Source organism: Macaca thibetana, chromosome 1, assembly GCF_024542745.1.
Source record: "Macaca thibetana thibetana isolate TM-01 chromosome 1, ASM2454274v1, whole genome shotgun sequence".
Classification (NCBI taxonomy): Eukaryota; Metazoa; Chordata; class Mammalia; order Primates; family Cercopithecidae; genus Macaca; species Macaca thibetana.
The window spans coordinates 203306219-203323181 of NC_065578.1; the positions used below are offsets into that span (position 1 = coordinate 203306219).

General features: G+C 43.5%; 2 protein-coding genes across 7 annotated transcripts in view; one reads left to right on the top strand and one right to left on the bottom strand.

Moving 5' to 3' along the window:
• C1H1orf131 (chromosome 1 C1orf131 homolog) overlaps nucleotides 1–16963 on the bottom strand; it is an 846319-nt gene that overhangs the window by 573707 nt on the left and 255649 nt on the right. The gene's annotated exons all lie outside the window — the stretch shown is intronic.
• DISC1 (DISC1 scaffold protein) overlaps nucleotides 1–16963 on the top strand; it is a 346709-nt gene that overhangs the window by 109912 nt on the left and 219834 nt on the right. For 4 of the 6 annotated variants that reach the window (XR_007721540.1, XM_050769879.1, XM_050769867.1 and 1 more), the window contains one exon: nucleotides 2496–2598. Coding sequence is in view for 5 of the 6 variants with exons in the window: in XM_050769879.1 (XP_050625836.1) it covers nucleotides 2496–2598 (103 nt within the window). In the remaining variant the exon portion in view is untranslated. Of the gene's footprint in view, nucleotides 1–2495; nucleotides 2599–3749; nucleotides 6047–14746; nucleotides 14912–16963 lie in introns of those variants that run through there. The other 2 variants (XM_050769885.1, XM_050769859.1) reach the window with 2 other exon arrangements.

Here is a 16963-nt window from a genome sequence, read left to right on the forward strand (position 1 = left end):
ATGTGTGTGTGTGTGTGTGCTGTGGGAAGGGGGTTATATTAGTCCACAGAGAATTAAAACAAAACTGTCCAGTCATACAAAACACCTTTCTCTTTACTTTAAACTAGATTGACTAGTGAGCATGAGCTAAAGGTCTCAGACTGACATAGCTTTCTTTCTCTAGTGTGTTAGATACACACACACACACACACACACACACACACACACACACACACACACACACCCCTACCTGATATTCTTTAGACTCCTGTCTCAGAAAGAAATGAAACCTTCCTTGCACTCATTACATTTCTTAAACTCTTATGGGTTACCCAAACCAAAGGTAATTAAGGGATAAATGAGATGGAAGAAACAGTTGGAAATAAATGGGATATCTGGAGATTGGTAGATATTAGATTACATCCAGCAGAGCCTGAAAGAGTGAACACTGCAATTTAATAAGAAGATTCAGAAAGGTTGTTTTGTATTAATATCGACAGCTTGAAGGATAGATTTGCTCAACAAAGGAGAAACTGACCCAATTATGATTAACAGATACTGTTCACTAAAATCAAAAATATTGGACATAGATTGGATGAGACACAAGAATTATGGCTGGTGTTACAGAGTTAATGGAAATGCCCTCAGACCTCAGATGACATTATTAAATGGATACGATGGGATGTGCCAGTCATCTGGGTTTGAGCCAAACTCAGACTTGGTGCTGGGGGAAGGGATACCTTCCTTTTAACTCTGGTTCTGACATCCTGAAAAGTCTCAAGATGTTGAAAGGGTCTTGGAATTAATTACTTTGGACATGTGGATGCCCAACACCACCAGTGCAGGCTTTGTTTAGAGGCTACCAAACTGTCGTCTTCGTCCAGAGAATGATTTTTATAAAAAAGATGTTGGAAAATTATAGCCACTGAATAGAACATATGGAAGTCCATGAGAGAAACAGTGGAGTTCTTATTTTAGGCAGGATGGATGAGGTCTGCTTTGACTCTAAAAATAATCTCAATTCAAACTGATATAAGAAAACATTTAAAGTTGATGGTGTCCAACAAACCCTAGATTCTTCTGGGAAATTAAATTTTTCTAGGTAGCTCATTAATCTGAGTCTAGATATCATTGGCATATGAAAAGTCTTGAGACTGCTGAAAGGGTTGAAAAAGGGAAAAATGTGATGTTTTAGCCTCCAACAAAATAAAAGATAACCTAAAGACATTTGGAAAAAGAAATTAAGATTTAAGATTTTTGCTGTTTTTGAAAAACCAAAGAAAAAAACTGTAGGATGTGTTTGGAATGTTATGGGAAAATACATGATAAAACCCTCAAACCTCACTGAGAATTACTTGTCTATTTTTCAAATCTGACTTGCCAGCAAGTATCTATCTGCCTTCAAAGTTTCCCTAAACAGTGTCTATTAATACTAGTAATTAAATTTAGCTTGCAGCTTTGACCTTCATCTCAATGGCCGTATCTTTATTCACTGCATACTATGTGCCAGGCACAGAGCAAAGTCCCTGCTCACATAAGCTCGTATCCCAGCAGACAGACAACGTGGAAACAAAGGAATAGAAGTACATAGTGTGTCATCTGAGCGGAAGCTGTGGAAAAACATCAAGCGGAGGGAGGGCCAAGGGAGGCTGCTATTTTGGGTGGGTGATCAGCAAGGCCTTTCCTCCCAGGCAGCGACTGAGCAGAGTCCCGAAGCGTATGAGTGAGCCAAACCACCTGGGGCTACGAAAGTGATGCAGACAGGAGGATTCGGCAAAGGTCTGGAGAAGGCAGGAGGCAGGAGTGATGCAACTATGTTAACTTGTGGTTGCTCTCTGTTGGATTAGCTCCTATCGGTTTTGTAATTGAGTGTGGGTGATGGGCATATGCTTGGAATACACCATTGCTCACTTTATTTTTGTTCTTTTTCTTCCATTTCCCTCCTTCCCATCCCTTCCCTTCCTTCCTTCCCTTTTTCCCTGTTTCTTCCTCCCTCCCTCCCTTTCTTCCTTCTCCCTTCCTCTCTCCCTTCTTCCCTCCCTCCCTTCTTTTCTTTTCCGTCCCTCCCTGACTTCCTTCCTTCCTTCCTTCCTCTCTCTCTCCTTCCTTCCTTCCTTCCTTCCTTCCTTCCTTCCTTCCTTCCTTCCTTCCTTCCTTCCTTCCTCTCTCTCCTTCCTTCCTTCCTTCCTTCCTTCCTTCCTTCCTTCCTTCCTTCCTTCCTTCCTTCCTTCCTTCCTTCCTCTCCTTCCTTCCTCTCCTTCCTTCCTTCCTTCCTTCCTTCCTTCCTTCCTTCCTTCCTTCCTTCCTCCCTCCCTCCCTCCCTCCCTCCCTCCCTCCCTCCCTCTCTTCCTTGTCTTTCTTTTTCCATTTCTTGCTTTTTGAGCATTATCCTCCAATTACTCTTCATCACCCCTTTTAATTACTTACAAATCCAGAAATCTCTGACCTGGCTGTTCTACTGCCTTCTGATTTTTAGCTGAATAAATGATGATTCCTGGCCATTTCTCTCCCCCTAGGTGTGTATGAGTGAGAAATTCTGCAGCACCCTGAGGAAGAAAGTTAACGATATTGAAACCCAACTACCAGCCTTGCTTGAAGCCAAAATGCATGCCATATCAGGTAACTGGCAGTGTAGGAGATGTTGAAGCTGTCCAACTAAAATAATGACAGCCACCAGCGCACCGTGTTTTGCCCTCGATGAACATTCCACGGTTATTATGTCATTCTCAGACATCTGAAAGCTTTTCTGGGGAGTTTCACTAATGTACATATAATATAGCACAAGTTGTTTATCTGAGTACCGCATTTGGGACTTCCAGTTCCTGTTTCTTGAAGAGTTTAGAGACTGAATGTACTCTGTGTGCCATATGATTCTAGCAGATGTGTATGTAGTATTGTGTATCTGTAAACACTGAATGAGGATTATTGGGTGTGCTCAGACCCTTCCTGTGGGGGAAGGATGGTAGCATGAGACAAATGGATGTCCTTGGTTTAAAAATCTAGTCACAGAAACTTGGCGAATCCTCAAAGGATTATGCTCCCTCTTAGTCTGGCAGTTATTAAGGAATTATTTTTCCATTAATTAGTAGCTTGAAAACAAGAGTCTCTGAAAACAGTATCTTATCCTATCATTTGAATAGTGCATTCAAACACTCCTCTGTATTTGTTATTTTATTTTCACAATTACTGTATTAGGTAGATGGGAGAGAGACCGTGATCCGAATGGACTGATGGGGAGGTTGAGGCTGCGGGATGTGTCCTTTGGTTAAGGTCACTCAATTAGCTCAGCAGTGGCTGACCTGGGGCTAAAGTCCAGGCCCTCTCTTGGTGTATTATATACGGATATTTAACCCAGTTACATAATGACAGCTTCAAAAAGTTCTCTGAGTTTTGTAGGTTGAATGGACCCATAGCTCATCAGCTTCAAAAGAATCATGAAAATTTAACGAAAAGGTATAATAATTACATGTGTGGGTTTTAAATGGTATTTTAAGAAGGAATACAATAATTGGCAGCTTCTGCTCCTCAGATCATTAAACAACTAATGTTGGCAGCTAATGAGCAATTTGGTCCCTGGTGCAGTCACGCGTATTATTTACAACCCGTAGAACATGGCAGTGCGAATGTGGGGCTTGGCTCTTAACAGCTTCACATGCCATTTACTTGAAATTATGAGCCCATTTGCTAAGAGAAAAAAAAAAAGAAGATTGAACACAGTCTTGCTTCTGAGTTAGGGTGTTTGCCTTTCTTAATCAATATATCTTTCCCAGGAATACAGGTGGATGAGTCTGTATTAAGCCCGAGGGAAGAAATGTATAATTCAGGCAGCAGAGATAGCCTCACTCCAGTGTGAACAATCTCTCTTCAGACTCCAGGGAAAATGCCTAAGATGGCATATTGCATATGGGGTAGGTTTCCTGTTTTAGCTCTTTGGTCAGCTGAGAAAATTGGTAAGGCCTGATCTGCTGAAGGATGACCTGAATTAACCCTCCTGGTAACTGACCTTTTGACCTCACTATTATCTGATTGCACTGTATGCTCTTTGGTGGACGGACCCTTCAGTCAATGGGTGATACTGGTGATAAGGTGGTTGACATTTTTTTGCAACTCCTGCATATAATGCTATTTCTGTTTCCTCCTATTTCGATACCTTCAGAATGGGCAAACCTTCACTCCATTAGGTAAGATTCTTAAAACCCCTATTGAATGGAGAGGATCTTGAGAGATGTCATTAAGATTCTTAGGGGGTCTTTTGTCTGTCTTCAAGTTTCTATGATTCTCTCTCTTAGATTTGTAGACCGAATGATATGGTTTGGCTCTGTGTCCCCACCCAAATCTCATCTCAAATTGTAATCCCCACATTCAAGGGAGGGACCTGGTGGCAGGTGTTTGGATCATGAGGGTGGTTTCCCCCATGCTGTTCTCATGATAGTGAGTGAGTTCTCTTGAGATCTGATGGTTTAACAAGTGTTTGGTAGTTCTTCCTGCATTCATTCTTCTCGCCACCTTGTGAAGAAGGTGCCTTGCTTTCCCCTTGCCTTCTGCCATGATTGTAAGTTTCCTGAGGCCTCCCTAGCCATGCAGAACTGTGAGCCAACTAAACCTATTTTCTTTATAAATTACCCAGTCTCAGGTGGTATCTTTATAGTAGTGTGAGAAAGGACTAATACATCCATCCTGACTTTGATCTATGGCCTGAGGCCCTTTCTTAATTTGAGAATTAGTCACCATTTGCAGAGAGCAGGAATAAGAAATCAGTTTCATTTTCAAACCTGGTCAGATCTAGCTCCTTTACATGTAACAGTTTATTCTTTAATTCATCTCTCTTCTCCTGCATTTCATCACAGGCAGTGACAGGAGGTCAGTGGGCACTTCTGTATTCTGCCTGGAAATTTCCTTGGATATATAATTACAATGATTAAGGACTCTTTTTTATATTGCCTCAGTTGGTAACTCAATGACTTTTTTGCCACTACAAGGATATTTTTTTTCTAGCTTCTGATATATTTTTCTTTCTTTTTTTCATCCTTCACTGAGGCCCATGAGGCTTCTGCCTACTACCACGTCCCCAAACCAATGCCTTGATTTTAGGATATTTTTACAACAGCATTCCATATCCAGATACCAAAATCTGTTTTCATTGTCTACTGCTGCATAATAAATCATCTCAAGATGTTGTGACTTAAAATATGACCAGTTATTTATTTTGCCCATGGAAATACAATTTGGGCAGGGCTTGGCAGGGACAGCTGGGGTGGCTCAACTGGGGTGGCTCCCATATTTGGTGGGAGAATCCACACCAAATATGGTGCATACATATGGTCTGGCTGTTGAGTGCTATCTCTGTGGGCCTCTCTATAGGCAGCTTGGCTTCCTTACAACATGGCTGCTAGGTTCCAAGAGCGAGTGTCCCAAGAGAAAGGAAATGGAAATTTCTTATTCTTAAGGTCTGAATTCAGAAACTGGCATACATCTCTATTAATGTGTAGTAAGTGGCTCCCCAAACTTCATAGCCTGAAACAACAAACCTTTATCTCTCATAGTCTCTGAGAGACAGGAGTCCAGAGTGAATTAGCTGGGTGGCTCTGACTCAGGGTCTCATGAGGTTGCTGTTAAGACACACTTTGGAGCTGCAGTCATCTAAAGGCTTGGCTGGGGCTGAAAGATCTGCTTCCAAGCTCATGCATGTGTTGTTAACAGACGGCTTCAGTTCCTTGCCACAAGAGCTGTGCCATAGGACCTCTTGCAACATAGCAGCTGATTTCCTCAGAGCCAGTGATCTCAGGGAGAGAGAGCAAATAAGACAGAAACCACAGTGCCTTGTTAGGACTTAGCCTTCAAAGTCACACAGATCACTTCTGCTTAGTGAATAGAAGCAAGTCACTAAGTTCAGCCCACAGGGAAGGGGAAGGAAACAGGTTTTACCCCAAAGGAGGAGTATTAAAGAATTTGGTGGGCATATTTTTATAACCACTGCAGTGTTACTTCCATTGTGTTTTATTGGTCCAGCATTCCTGGTGCGCTGATTCAAGGGAAGGGCCATTATGACAAGTCTCAGTGAGAGATGTGTCAATGCTCTAAAAAGTGACACAGGGCTTACTGAGACAGAAGGATTTTGAGAACTGAAGAGCTGGACAGAAAGCTTTTCAGTCAGAGGAAATGGCCTGTTCCATTTATTTACTGAAAAGAAAAATATCATTGAGCATCTATGAAGTGCCAGATCTGGTTCTAGGCACTACTGAGGATGCAGTAGAGAACAGGACAAGATCCCCCTTCCTTTTTTTTTTTTTTTTTTTTTTTTTTTGAGACAAGGTCTTGCTCTGTTACCCAGGCTGGAGTGCAGAGGTGAGATCATAGTTCACTGCAGCCTTGAATGCCTGGACTCAAGCCATCCTTCTGCCTTAGCCTCTGGAGTCACTGGGATTATAGGCATCCTGGCTCAATGTCTCTTCTTTTTTGATAGCTGTGTTGTCCCATTGACCACAGTGGAGTGGAGCTAGATATGCCTGGGCTGAGTGTGGAGGAAAAGCACAACTATTTCTTCAGAAGGAAGAGCAGTCTAGATTGGCCCAGGTATAGGATTAGTATTGTGGTAGCTCTTCAAAGTTGGTTAGGACCAGGATACACAGAGCTCTGAATTGTAGGCTAAGGATAAGAGCATTTTAGGGAGCCATTACAATGTTTTAGAGGAGTACTGAATGACTAAAACCAGACTTTGGGAAGTGTGATCCAGCCATGTTGTACACAGAGGGGTGGATGTGGTAAGACCTCGGGAGTCATAGAATTAACTAAGATGTTAGAAATGAGAAAAGGAAGAAAAGTAGGCTAGTATAGGAAATCTACTACAGATAGGTAATTATTGATTTTTAGAAGAACCATGATGATACTGATGTATCCAGTTGAGTGTGGTGTAATACACATTAACAAAAGTAATTTAGAAAGCCCATAGTTTCTCTCCCTTTTCACTGACCTGTACACACCTTAAATGTGTTTTAGTCACCTCTTTTCTTTCCATTCTTTATTTCTGCTTCAATTTTCCTGTTCCGCAGAGAATAGTTTGGTTTAAAGCCGATAGCAAAAGTGGATTCTGTTGTTACTGTTCTTCCTAGGTATCAGTCAGTTCTCACACTGCTGTAAAGAAATACCTGAGACTAGATAATTTACAAAGAAAGGAGGTCTAATTGGCTCATGATTCTGCAGATTGTACAGGAAGCATGGCAGCATCTGCCTGGCTTCTGGAGAGGCCTCGGGAAACTTGCAATCATGGCAGAAGGTGAAGGGGAAACCAGCACGTCACATAGCCAGAGCAGGAGGAGGGGTGGGGGAGGGGCCACACACTTCTAAATAGCCAGACCTTGCAATAACTCACTATCGTAACAACGTCGCCAAGAGGGATGGGGCTAAATCATTAATGAGAAACCGCCCCTATGAGCCAATCACCTTCCATCGGGTCCCACCTCCAGCATTGAGGATTACATTTCAACCTGAGACTTGGATGGGACACAGATCCAAACCACATCACTAGAGAAGGAAAATACAGCCCTGAGCTCTATGCATACTGACTTGGAGTGAGAAACTCACCAGGGCAGACAGATTTCTCAGTGTTTGAGTGCAGGGGCCATGCAGGTAGTAGAGAGAAACTTGGGCTTTGGAATCTGAGACGCGTGTGTTCAAGTGCAGCTTTATCATGACTTGGCTGAATGATCTTGAGCAAGTTATTTAACCCTTTCAGGTCTTGTTTCTTCATCTATAAAATGGAGCTAATAATAATATTGCCTGTCATATTAGGTTGTTGTAAGAATTAAGTGAGGTAGTGAATTAGAATAATGTGGTACATCAGTATATTAATACATGAGATAATAAATATACAAATGCGACATCTCTTTCCAAGAGTGAATATATGCTTAGCTAGCGATTGTTAGCCATGCATCTGAGTTGAGGGAGACCCAGCCAGCAGGTGACTCTCTGACCAGGTAACACTTGGTGCTGCGGGTTCCCGGCCAGCATACCTCTTATTACAAGGCAGCTTTGGCCTCAGTGTTTGTGCACTCTCCTGCCTGGCCAACCAGGCTGGGCCACTTGTCAATGGGGAGGATTCATTTTTTTGTTTGGTTTTCAGCTCTGAGTTCAAGAGCCTGGGAGACCTGCTGGCTTCTCTCCTAGAGCTGGGCCACATATTTTTAACCTGGACCTTGGAGGCCTGATCAATGTCCTGGCTGGATCCAGTGCAGTAAGAGAAGCCAAGTAGAAGAGAGTCTTCCGAGGCCTGGAGCAGGTCTGACCTAACTGCCCACTGTAGGAGGTTTGCCCTGGGACAAACTGAGGTCCTGCAGGGCTCAAGGGTGAAAGGCCTCTTCTCCCAAGAGGAAGCCCCAGACCCACCTTGCTCAACTGACTGCCTGGAAAGGAAGTGAGAGCGAAGATCTCAAACCTCTGTGCTGCTCTCACTGAACGTTCCCGCCCCCTGCCCAGGACTTGATGGCTTTGACCCTGGGGCAGAGCGAAGGGAAAGCATTGGTGCCCTCTAGGACCGAGAGTGTGGCACTAAAGCAAGTGTGTGGTGGTGGGGCTGACTTGTGCTCTGTAGCTACTACCCATCCCCATCAGAAAACTGGGCCTGTTTCCTTCTCTAGAATGGGCTGGGACTTTCCAAACCACCGACCTGGAGCGATGAGAGTTGGTGTCTTGAGTCTGCATCCACCATCTGCATGCCATGCCTGCCTTCCCACTGCTGGGGGCCCTCAAGCCTCCTCCAGTTCCCGTGTCTAAGACTTAGCAACAAGCATCCTTCCTGTGTGTTGGACTGTGGGTCTGCACCGTTCTGAGACACAGTCCTATGTTGGGCCCTACCTCTATCGGTGCTCATTGACCTGGCGAGTATTGCAGTCCTCATCTGGAACGGGGCCAGCCAAGCCCCGGCCACTGCCTTGCCCTTGGACGAAGGCTCAGGCCCTGAGGCCCCGTGAGTAGTCAAGGCTGGCTCTCTGATGCCTGGCTGCTCTGATGTTGGCATCCTGCATGCACTTCCCGCTCCAGGCTTGTCCTGCTCAAATTACCCCTTATTATTGATCTGGTCCATCTGTTGAGTCACCCTGAAATTTTTTTCTTCCACTTTGTTTAATGCCTGGCACTGAAAAGACAGCCCGTAGAAGTATTTATTTTTCAAAAAATGAATCCTTATTGGTTGGTTGCTGATCCCTAGAAATCTGTTGTTTTCATACCTCTTTCACTTGTCAGGCTTTTCGTCGCCTGCCCTGACTCCAGTGGGTATGTCTGGTTTTAAGCCCCAGTCCTCCTGCTCATCGGATCCATCCTCTGCCAGGTGATTGGAGCTGGCCGATGTTCCAGCTTCTGGACGCTGGAAGCCAGCAGCAGCAGCTGCCTGGGTGACAGCCCCACTGTGTGTTGGCAGGCTTCTCACTCACCTTTTTTAATCAACTGGACCTGAACATCTTGAAGCTAAACAAACACAGCCCTGCTATTTTGGCACAAGATGAAGGCCAGTCTTAAGTAGTCTGCAAACGCTGTGAAAAAGCTTTTAAAAGAGAATTATATCCAGGGCACCCAAGCTGCTTCCAGATGCCAGAGGCAGCCCTGCATTTTATAATATGCTTGCTGGAATCCCTTTAAAATGGTAGATGTTGGCCATCTTTTTCTTTTTTCTTTGCATTCCCGACAGAAGCACTTCCAGTGGATGGGCCCGGTATTATACCCTGTATGTTTTAGAGAAGCTCTAAATTTGTGTAGCTGTCAAACTTGTGTTTTTCACTCAGACTGCATGTTAGGATCATCTGGGGAAATTTAAAAATACTGGTACCCATGCAGCACCAAATTCCTTCCGTCAGAATCTCTAGGGATTGTTCCTGAATATGGGAACCTTCATAAACAGTTTCCACGTGGTTTTAATGTTCTGTGAGGGCTAGAACCGCTGTACCAGTGAGAGGAGAGCTGGCCTGCCCTGCTCACTTCTGGCAGATGGACTTTTGAGTCACATCTTTGCACACCCATGTGAAGCTCCAGGCCCAATGTGCACCTTGGGTAAGTACCTGCAACTGCAGCCTGGCCTTGGCCTGGAAGCACATCTTCTAGGATCACTGATCTTACTCTCCCCTGACCTTCTCCTTGTCCTAGAAGATGTGCCTGAGGCTGAGAGGCTTCCTTGTTTAATTCATCTAGCTGTCTGTTCTGAGAGCCCCCAGCTAAACTGAGGTTCTGGTCCCAGAGCAGCTAGCAACCTGCCCTAAGGAGAAATGAAGGGGAGATGGACATGGTGTTTACTGCGTGCCTTTCATAGGATGCTTCTTTTACCTGGAAGATGCAATGCCTAGTTGTCTGACCTGTAACCAGGGGCTCCTTGCCTGGGAAACTTGTTTATATGTCTTTGTGGCTCTTGCCTTTCCTGTGTTCAGTTTATGCCCACCTGCCCATTGCTCTGGTGCTGGGAGCCCAACCTTGTGCTCTCTTGGGCGTCCCAGGTAAAACCTGGCCTGGGGCATCCCCTGGTTCTTCAGATGGAAGGTGCAAATGCAATATACACCACAGTAGGGAACAAATTCAAAAAGTGTAATTTATGGATCCTGGGCAGGGAGGGCACAGAGAGACTGGGCCACTCCAGATAGGAATGAAGCGTCATGCAGAGAGAGAGAAACAAGACATACGACAACTGGCAGTGTGTATAGGGAGTAGGGTCTGGGTCACTGTAACTTTTCAGGCAAATGTGTGAATGATCTGTTTAAAGGAAGCAGAGGGGAAGCAGGGAGCCCAGTTTGCTAGTCAGGGGAGATGCCTCTAAGTTTTTATCTCTTGCCGCTGGCTTGAGCCATTGGGTGTGGTTTTCTTCTAATGCCTGGGCAGCTGTCTCATTCCCGTTAGAGTCACCACATGATTCTAATTGCCTTAGAATTTATAGGAACCAGTTGGCAGCCCAACAAGTGGGCTCCTCTGGCCAACGAGGGAGTCTTCCCAGGACAGGCAGAGACCTCTGCCTGGTTATTAGATTGGCCATCTTTGGGTCTCACCTCAGTTTGGATACTTTTTTTTTTTTTTAATCTCACCTGCCCCCTTGTTATCTGTTTCCAAGAAGCAAACAGCTCAAAAATTTTTTTATTTTAAAATAACATAAGAGGATGTCTCTGATACTCCAAAAGCCTTAGGAAAAAAAAAAAAAAAAAAAAAGGATGGTTCTGTCCAATTTGGCGTTTCATTTATAGAGAGTAAAAACTATCTATACCCGTAATGTATTCATTGCACACAATTGTATTTGAATGGCAGCTTGAAATCTTCTCTCCTAACTGATGATTTTGGGGAAAATAAGAACATTTAAACAATAAACTAGATTTTCTAGATAAACACAAAATGGGTGAATTTCACACATCAAGTAATGGAAGTAGTTTTTTCCTTAAATTTAGAAACAAGGATTTAAATTTCCATCTTCTGAATGAATATTTGGCACCCAACCAATAAATATATATCATCTTAAATTTTCTTGAGAAAATATCCTTTTCTTGCATAATTAATTTAAAGGAAATTAAATGGACCATGTCAGTTGTCAAACAAGGAAGAATAAGAATTTTGCTTGTTATTAATTTTATTTACAATAGTATTTAAAGATAACTTTGTAAAATAACCCCAATGATATAATCTAAAATAAAATATATTGTATTTAAATCACTTTTTTTATTATATACTAAGAAAAACTATTGAATGATTAAACATTCTTAAGTGGGTTCTTTGTATGGAACTGGAAAGAGCAGTTCAGATCACAGAGGCGTGGGCACTCACTGTGTTTTAAGTGGTCACTGAAAACACTGATTCAGAACAGCAGGGGCTGGCCCTGTACCGGGGTGGGTGGGGGCTCAAGGCCAGACCTACAGAGCACTCCTGTGTCTGCAGCTGCAAGGAAGCAGGAGAAGCAGTGACGATGGTCCAGGAGAGGCCACTTGACATATGGCAGAAAAACAAAATTCAGGATACAGACAGTGGCTGGGAGCATCAACTCAGTTGCTTTCTTTCTTTACTATTTTCCCTCTTTCCAAAAAAGTCTATGATTTAGATCAGTGACTGGAGGAGGGAGACAGGAGACCCAATAAAGATGTTTTCAGAGATGATGCCTATCCGGTGTGAAAAGCAATGAAGACCTACCCAATGAGAATAAGCAAAAGCTGTTAGGCAGAGCTTGCTACAGCAAGGGAGTCAGACACCATCACCTGCAATTTGGCAGAGACTCAAAGGTGGGCAGACGAGTGGGAAAGCTTTATAGTGGAAAAAGGTGAAGTCTTCAGATGCGCCCTGATTGGAGGTTATCGATGAGGGGAAGCTGGAGGCGGCTCACTAGAAGCGAACATCCTGTGTGCTTGGTTACGGGAGCATATTTGGCTTTCTCTGGTGGGTTCTAAGTTGGAATTGGGGACAAAAATTAGGGAAGCCATCAGTTATTAATCCAGTCCTGAACATTTTGGGCCGATTGTTACAGAAATTATTATTTAACTTCCTGGAGAGTTACTAGACAGCAATTTGGCTTCCAGCAGGTCTGACTTAGAGCAGGCCGGCTTCCAGGGTTGCTTTTTGTAGGTAGGGATATTGTTTTCTGGGAAAGTTGCTGCACCTTGTGGATCTGAGTTCCACCTTTTGATATGGCCTGGCTGTTGTCTGGTTGTCTATTTAGCCTGTCACTAGGCACCAAATTTTCTCAAGCAGTTGGAAAGTTTTGTGTGTCCAGTGTTATCTTCCCCTTGTATTCTATGAAATATGTGGCCATCTGAAATGTTCAATGTGCAAAGCCAGCCGTGGGGCTCTGCTCACAGGAAATGCTTTTGGCTGTCTCAGGAAGTCATGGTGACTGGAAGAAATGCACAGCCCTGACAGAAAATGGCAGATTCTAGCTGAAGGGACCTCCAGGAAGAAGGGGGGTGGGGAGGGGAGCAGTTGGCTGGGGCTTGTTGGCTACCTCAGTTGCGCTTTTGTTCAGCCAGCCCAAGCTCACAGTGGATATCCTTGACCTCGCCAAGGGAAGGCTCTGAAATACAAGGGTAGATCTTGATCTGGCTTAACTGTGCATTTGAGCTTACAGTTCCTTGAAAGATCTGGTGTCACGCAAGACAAATTATACAGCACTCTACTATTTCTGGAGTTTGATTATTCTCAGCACTGGCTTCATTTCTTTTTTTCCACTAAATAAGTGTAGTTCAAATGTGGATAGGTGAAAGTAGACAATCTTAGGAGGATCGTTACAAACTGAAATGTCCATGGGTTCAGGCAAGTGCCATGTGTGTGAGGGGTACCCCAGGTGAGAGGCCTGAGGTCAGGGCAGGTGAAAGGGGCCACGTGGGCACAGGATTCATCCCCCGCCCCCCCCCCCCCCCCCGCCATGTGCTCTCTCACTTTAGTGATGATTCCTGTCCAGGTATTAACTAAGTCACTTATTGACATGAGATCAGAAGAACCAAGTTCAAGTTCAGCAACCTTGCATGGTATCCTAGAACTCTGAAACTTTGTGACCTTCACAAGGTCACCTCTGGGTCTAAGTTTTTTAACCGGAAATCAAGGACAATCATTAAGAGACTCCCCTTCCTGGATTGTTGGGAAGATTAAATGAGACAATCCATGTAATGAGAGCATTGTAATCTCTAAAATTGGACTCTCAAATAATGACCTCAGGTGAAGGAAGAACTGTTCAAAATGCCCCAGGTACTATGAAGTACAGAGGGTAGGTATTTTTTTTTTTAAGGGATGGGGTCTTGCTGTGTTGCCCAGGCTAGAATGCAGTGGTATAATCATGACTCACTGCCACCTCAAGCTCCTGGGCTCAAGCAATCTTCTCACCTCAACCTCCCCAAGTAGCTAGGACTAAAGGTGCATACCACCATGCCTGGCTAATTTTTTAATTTTTCTGTAGAGATGGGGGTCTTGCTATATTGCCCAGGCTGGTCTCCAGCTCCTCAAGCAATCTTCCCATCTTCGCTTCCCAAAGTGCTGTGATTACAGGTTGTGCCACCACACCTGGCTGATATTTGAATTCAGAGAGGCTAAGTAACATTAGAACAGAATGGGTAAAGTCAGCTTCGGCATAGGCCTAGGGATTTAAATTGTGTTATTTGCAGAATAAAGTACGTTGACAAGTGCTTTAAAAAACCTATGAGAATACCCAGGTTTCATTCCCTTGTTGAAGAGCAGGCAGGCACAGGTGTATTGGGATGCCATAGGTGGCATATTCTTGTCCACACACCTCCTTCTGTGGCATTTAGAAAGGGCCCATGAAAGTTATGAAGTTTCAGGTCACAGATCTCTGATGGGACTTTCTTCAGGTATCAGCACTGACTTTCCAAATTTTCATCACTAAGCTCCTGACCAATTTCAGCAGTCAGAGAGGTCTGCATCAAGCAAGGTCTGGTCTAAGCCTCATGGGCTTAGATCTGAGGTCAAAATACCTATAAAATTTTAATCAAGGGCATTGTAGCATTTTATCATGGCTTGGGTTTTGATATGAACGGTTTCTTTGGGAATTCACACTCATTCTGCTCTTTTAAAACGTTTGCTTTTATCACTGTACATTTTCCCAAGCCTTATTCCTCAGGATCAAAGAAAGGGCCCAGGCTTTAATTAATGATCTCTCCTATGTTTTACCAAGGGCACTGGTCTCTAGAGCTTGCAATGGGTTGCAAGGGATTAGGGGGTGTATTTCCAGCAAAACTTTTGTACTGGCACTTGCTCCGTATATGTAGTCTCTTCCAATTTGTTTTTGGAGATCTTTTTTTCTGACTGTTCACAGGAGGAAAGGGCACGCTGTGGCATATTCTGCCTGGTGTCTCTGGAGGCATAGTTGGTGCCCATCCCACTTTTTATTAACTCTCTTGGTTGAAAACACAGCCCAGAAGACACGTTGGGACTTCATAAGCACAGCCTAAGGAGGAACGTTGGAAAGTACAACATTGTACATGTGGCCACCCTGCTCCAACACAGTCACACCTCCGTGCTGGTCCTCCCGCGAGCTCCCCAGAGCGTGGGGTCCCTTGAGGTTCTTTGTGGCATGTGGTATGGGGCTCGATCCTCAGCTTCCTTGACTTGGCCGTTGTTCAGGATGGAAATTACCGATCCAGGAGAAGTTTTATTTGTGTTACTGTTTACAACTTGAAGCTCATGCAAGTGCGGTCTGCTCTCCTGTGGACTTTGCGGGTTTTTCCTAAATGGGTCCAACCCAGCAGCGTGGCATTTGGGGCACTGTTGTTTTGAAGCAACTTCCTTGTGAGTTTAGTCTCACTTCCTGCGCCCTGCCCAATGCTCTCTAACCAGGGCTCCTATTTCTTCTTTTGGGACTCTTATATTCTTCCCTCCCGAAATCTGCCTCAGTCTGTCCCGGAATAATCTCTCTTCTCCTCTGACCTCTCCTAGTGTTTGCTTTTTCTTTGGAAGGCACCTTCTCCCCTTTATTTTGTGGTAACTTCCTGGAGAGCAGGAGCAGTACTTGTTTTCTTTTGTGTTTGCCATGTTGCGTAAAACAGTGAGAGACAAACGCGTGAGTCTCAATAGGGTCTTTATAAAATCATGGCATTGGAAACTATGGACTTCAGTGACAGATGATATGTGCTAGGCTTCAGAATGCCCTTAAGGTGGGAAAACATTTTGTATCATTTTCAATATTTGTATCAGTTTGAAATCTGCCTACTAAGTAACAATAAAGAAGTTAGCAACATAATTTATGCTTAAGAGGAGGGGTTCTGGGGTGATGTTCCAGCTGGAAACTTGTCCTATGGTTTACTGCACTGTGATCTTCAGCAAGATATTTTAGTTCTCCAGATTTCCGTTTTCCCAGCTGTAAAAAGAGATAACAATATGAATTTCAGTGAACATAAAAAGCACCCGTTATTTTATATATTACAAAGAAAGAAACATTGCTGTCAATTAAACAGTAACAGTGCTTTCTATGGTTTAGAATTTTTATCTTATACTTACGGATATAGCTCTTTTAGATGTATTTAGGCTTTTGAAAAATCACATTATCACCCATTAAAAAGGAAAATAAATTGGTTAAGGTTTTCCTAGGCGTCTTCTTGTTCAGTCTGAGTCTTCTGCAGCACATTTGGACTCAAAGTTGTCGAGGTTCGTGTTTCCCCACACATCATCATCCTCTGAACCCCTGAAGTTGTTGGGAGGCAACTTTTTCTCCCCCAAGAATAAACTGTTTTCTGTAGGATTGTCTGCCAAACTGCTAACACCTTTCCTCAAGTTTTGAATGCTGGTGCTTTCCCAGCCTTACAAATCCACATCAATACAAGATTTTCAGGCAACAGCCAGTACGCAGATGGTCCTAAAATAGTTTGTACATTGAAACACCAGGGGGTTGCAGATGGTCAGCCAGGGCCAGGAAAACAATCCAGTTATAACCACTGCATCCTGCTACTTCCTGGCTGATGGCGATTGTAGGGCACATCCCTGTTTCAGGGATGTTAAAACATAAAATAATAATAATGATAGTAATATAAGCTATAACCTATTTCCTAAAGTTGTGATGACATTCAAAGGTGAGAAAGTTTGTAGCTATTATTGTGATTATAGTTACTATAAATTCTTAGAAAACATAGTGGGGTTTTCTAACACTAATTTGTGGGGCACTCATTAATGTTATATATTTAGTAATTTATTGTTCAGTGTTCATACTTTAAAATTTCCTAATTTTTCCTCTTTTTAATTGAGGTATGGTTTACATTCAATGAAATGCACAGGTCTTAAGTGTTTACAGATCTTGAATTTTGACACCTGTGTTACAGACAGCCCTATCAAGAGATAGAACATTTTCATCACTCAAGAAACAACACCCTGTATTGTCCCAGTCATCATCATCCCTCCTTTATTCTGATACCTTCTACCATGGATTAATTTTGCCTGTTCTAAAACTTAATGGAATCATGTGGCACTACTCTTTTGCATCTTTTGTAAAGACACATACATGTTGGCAGGGCGCGGTGGCTCACGCCTGTAATCCCAGCAC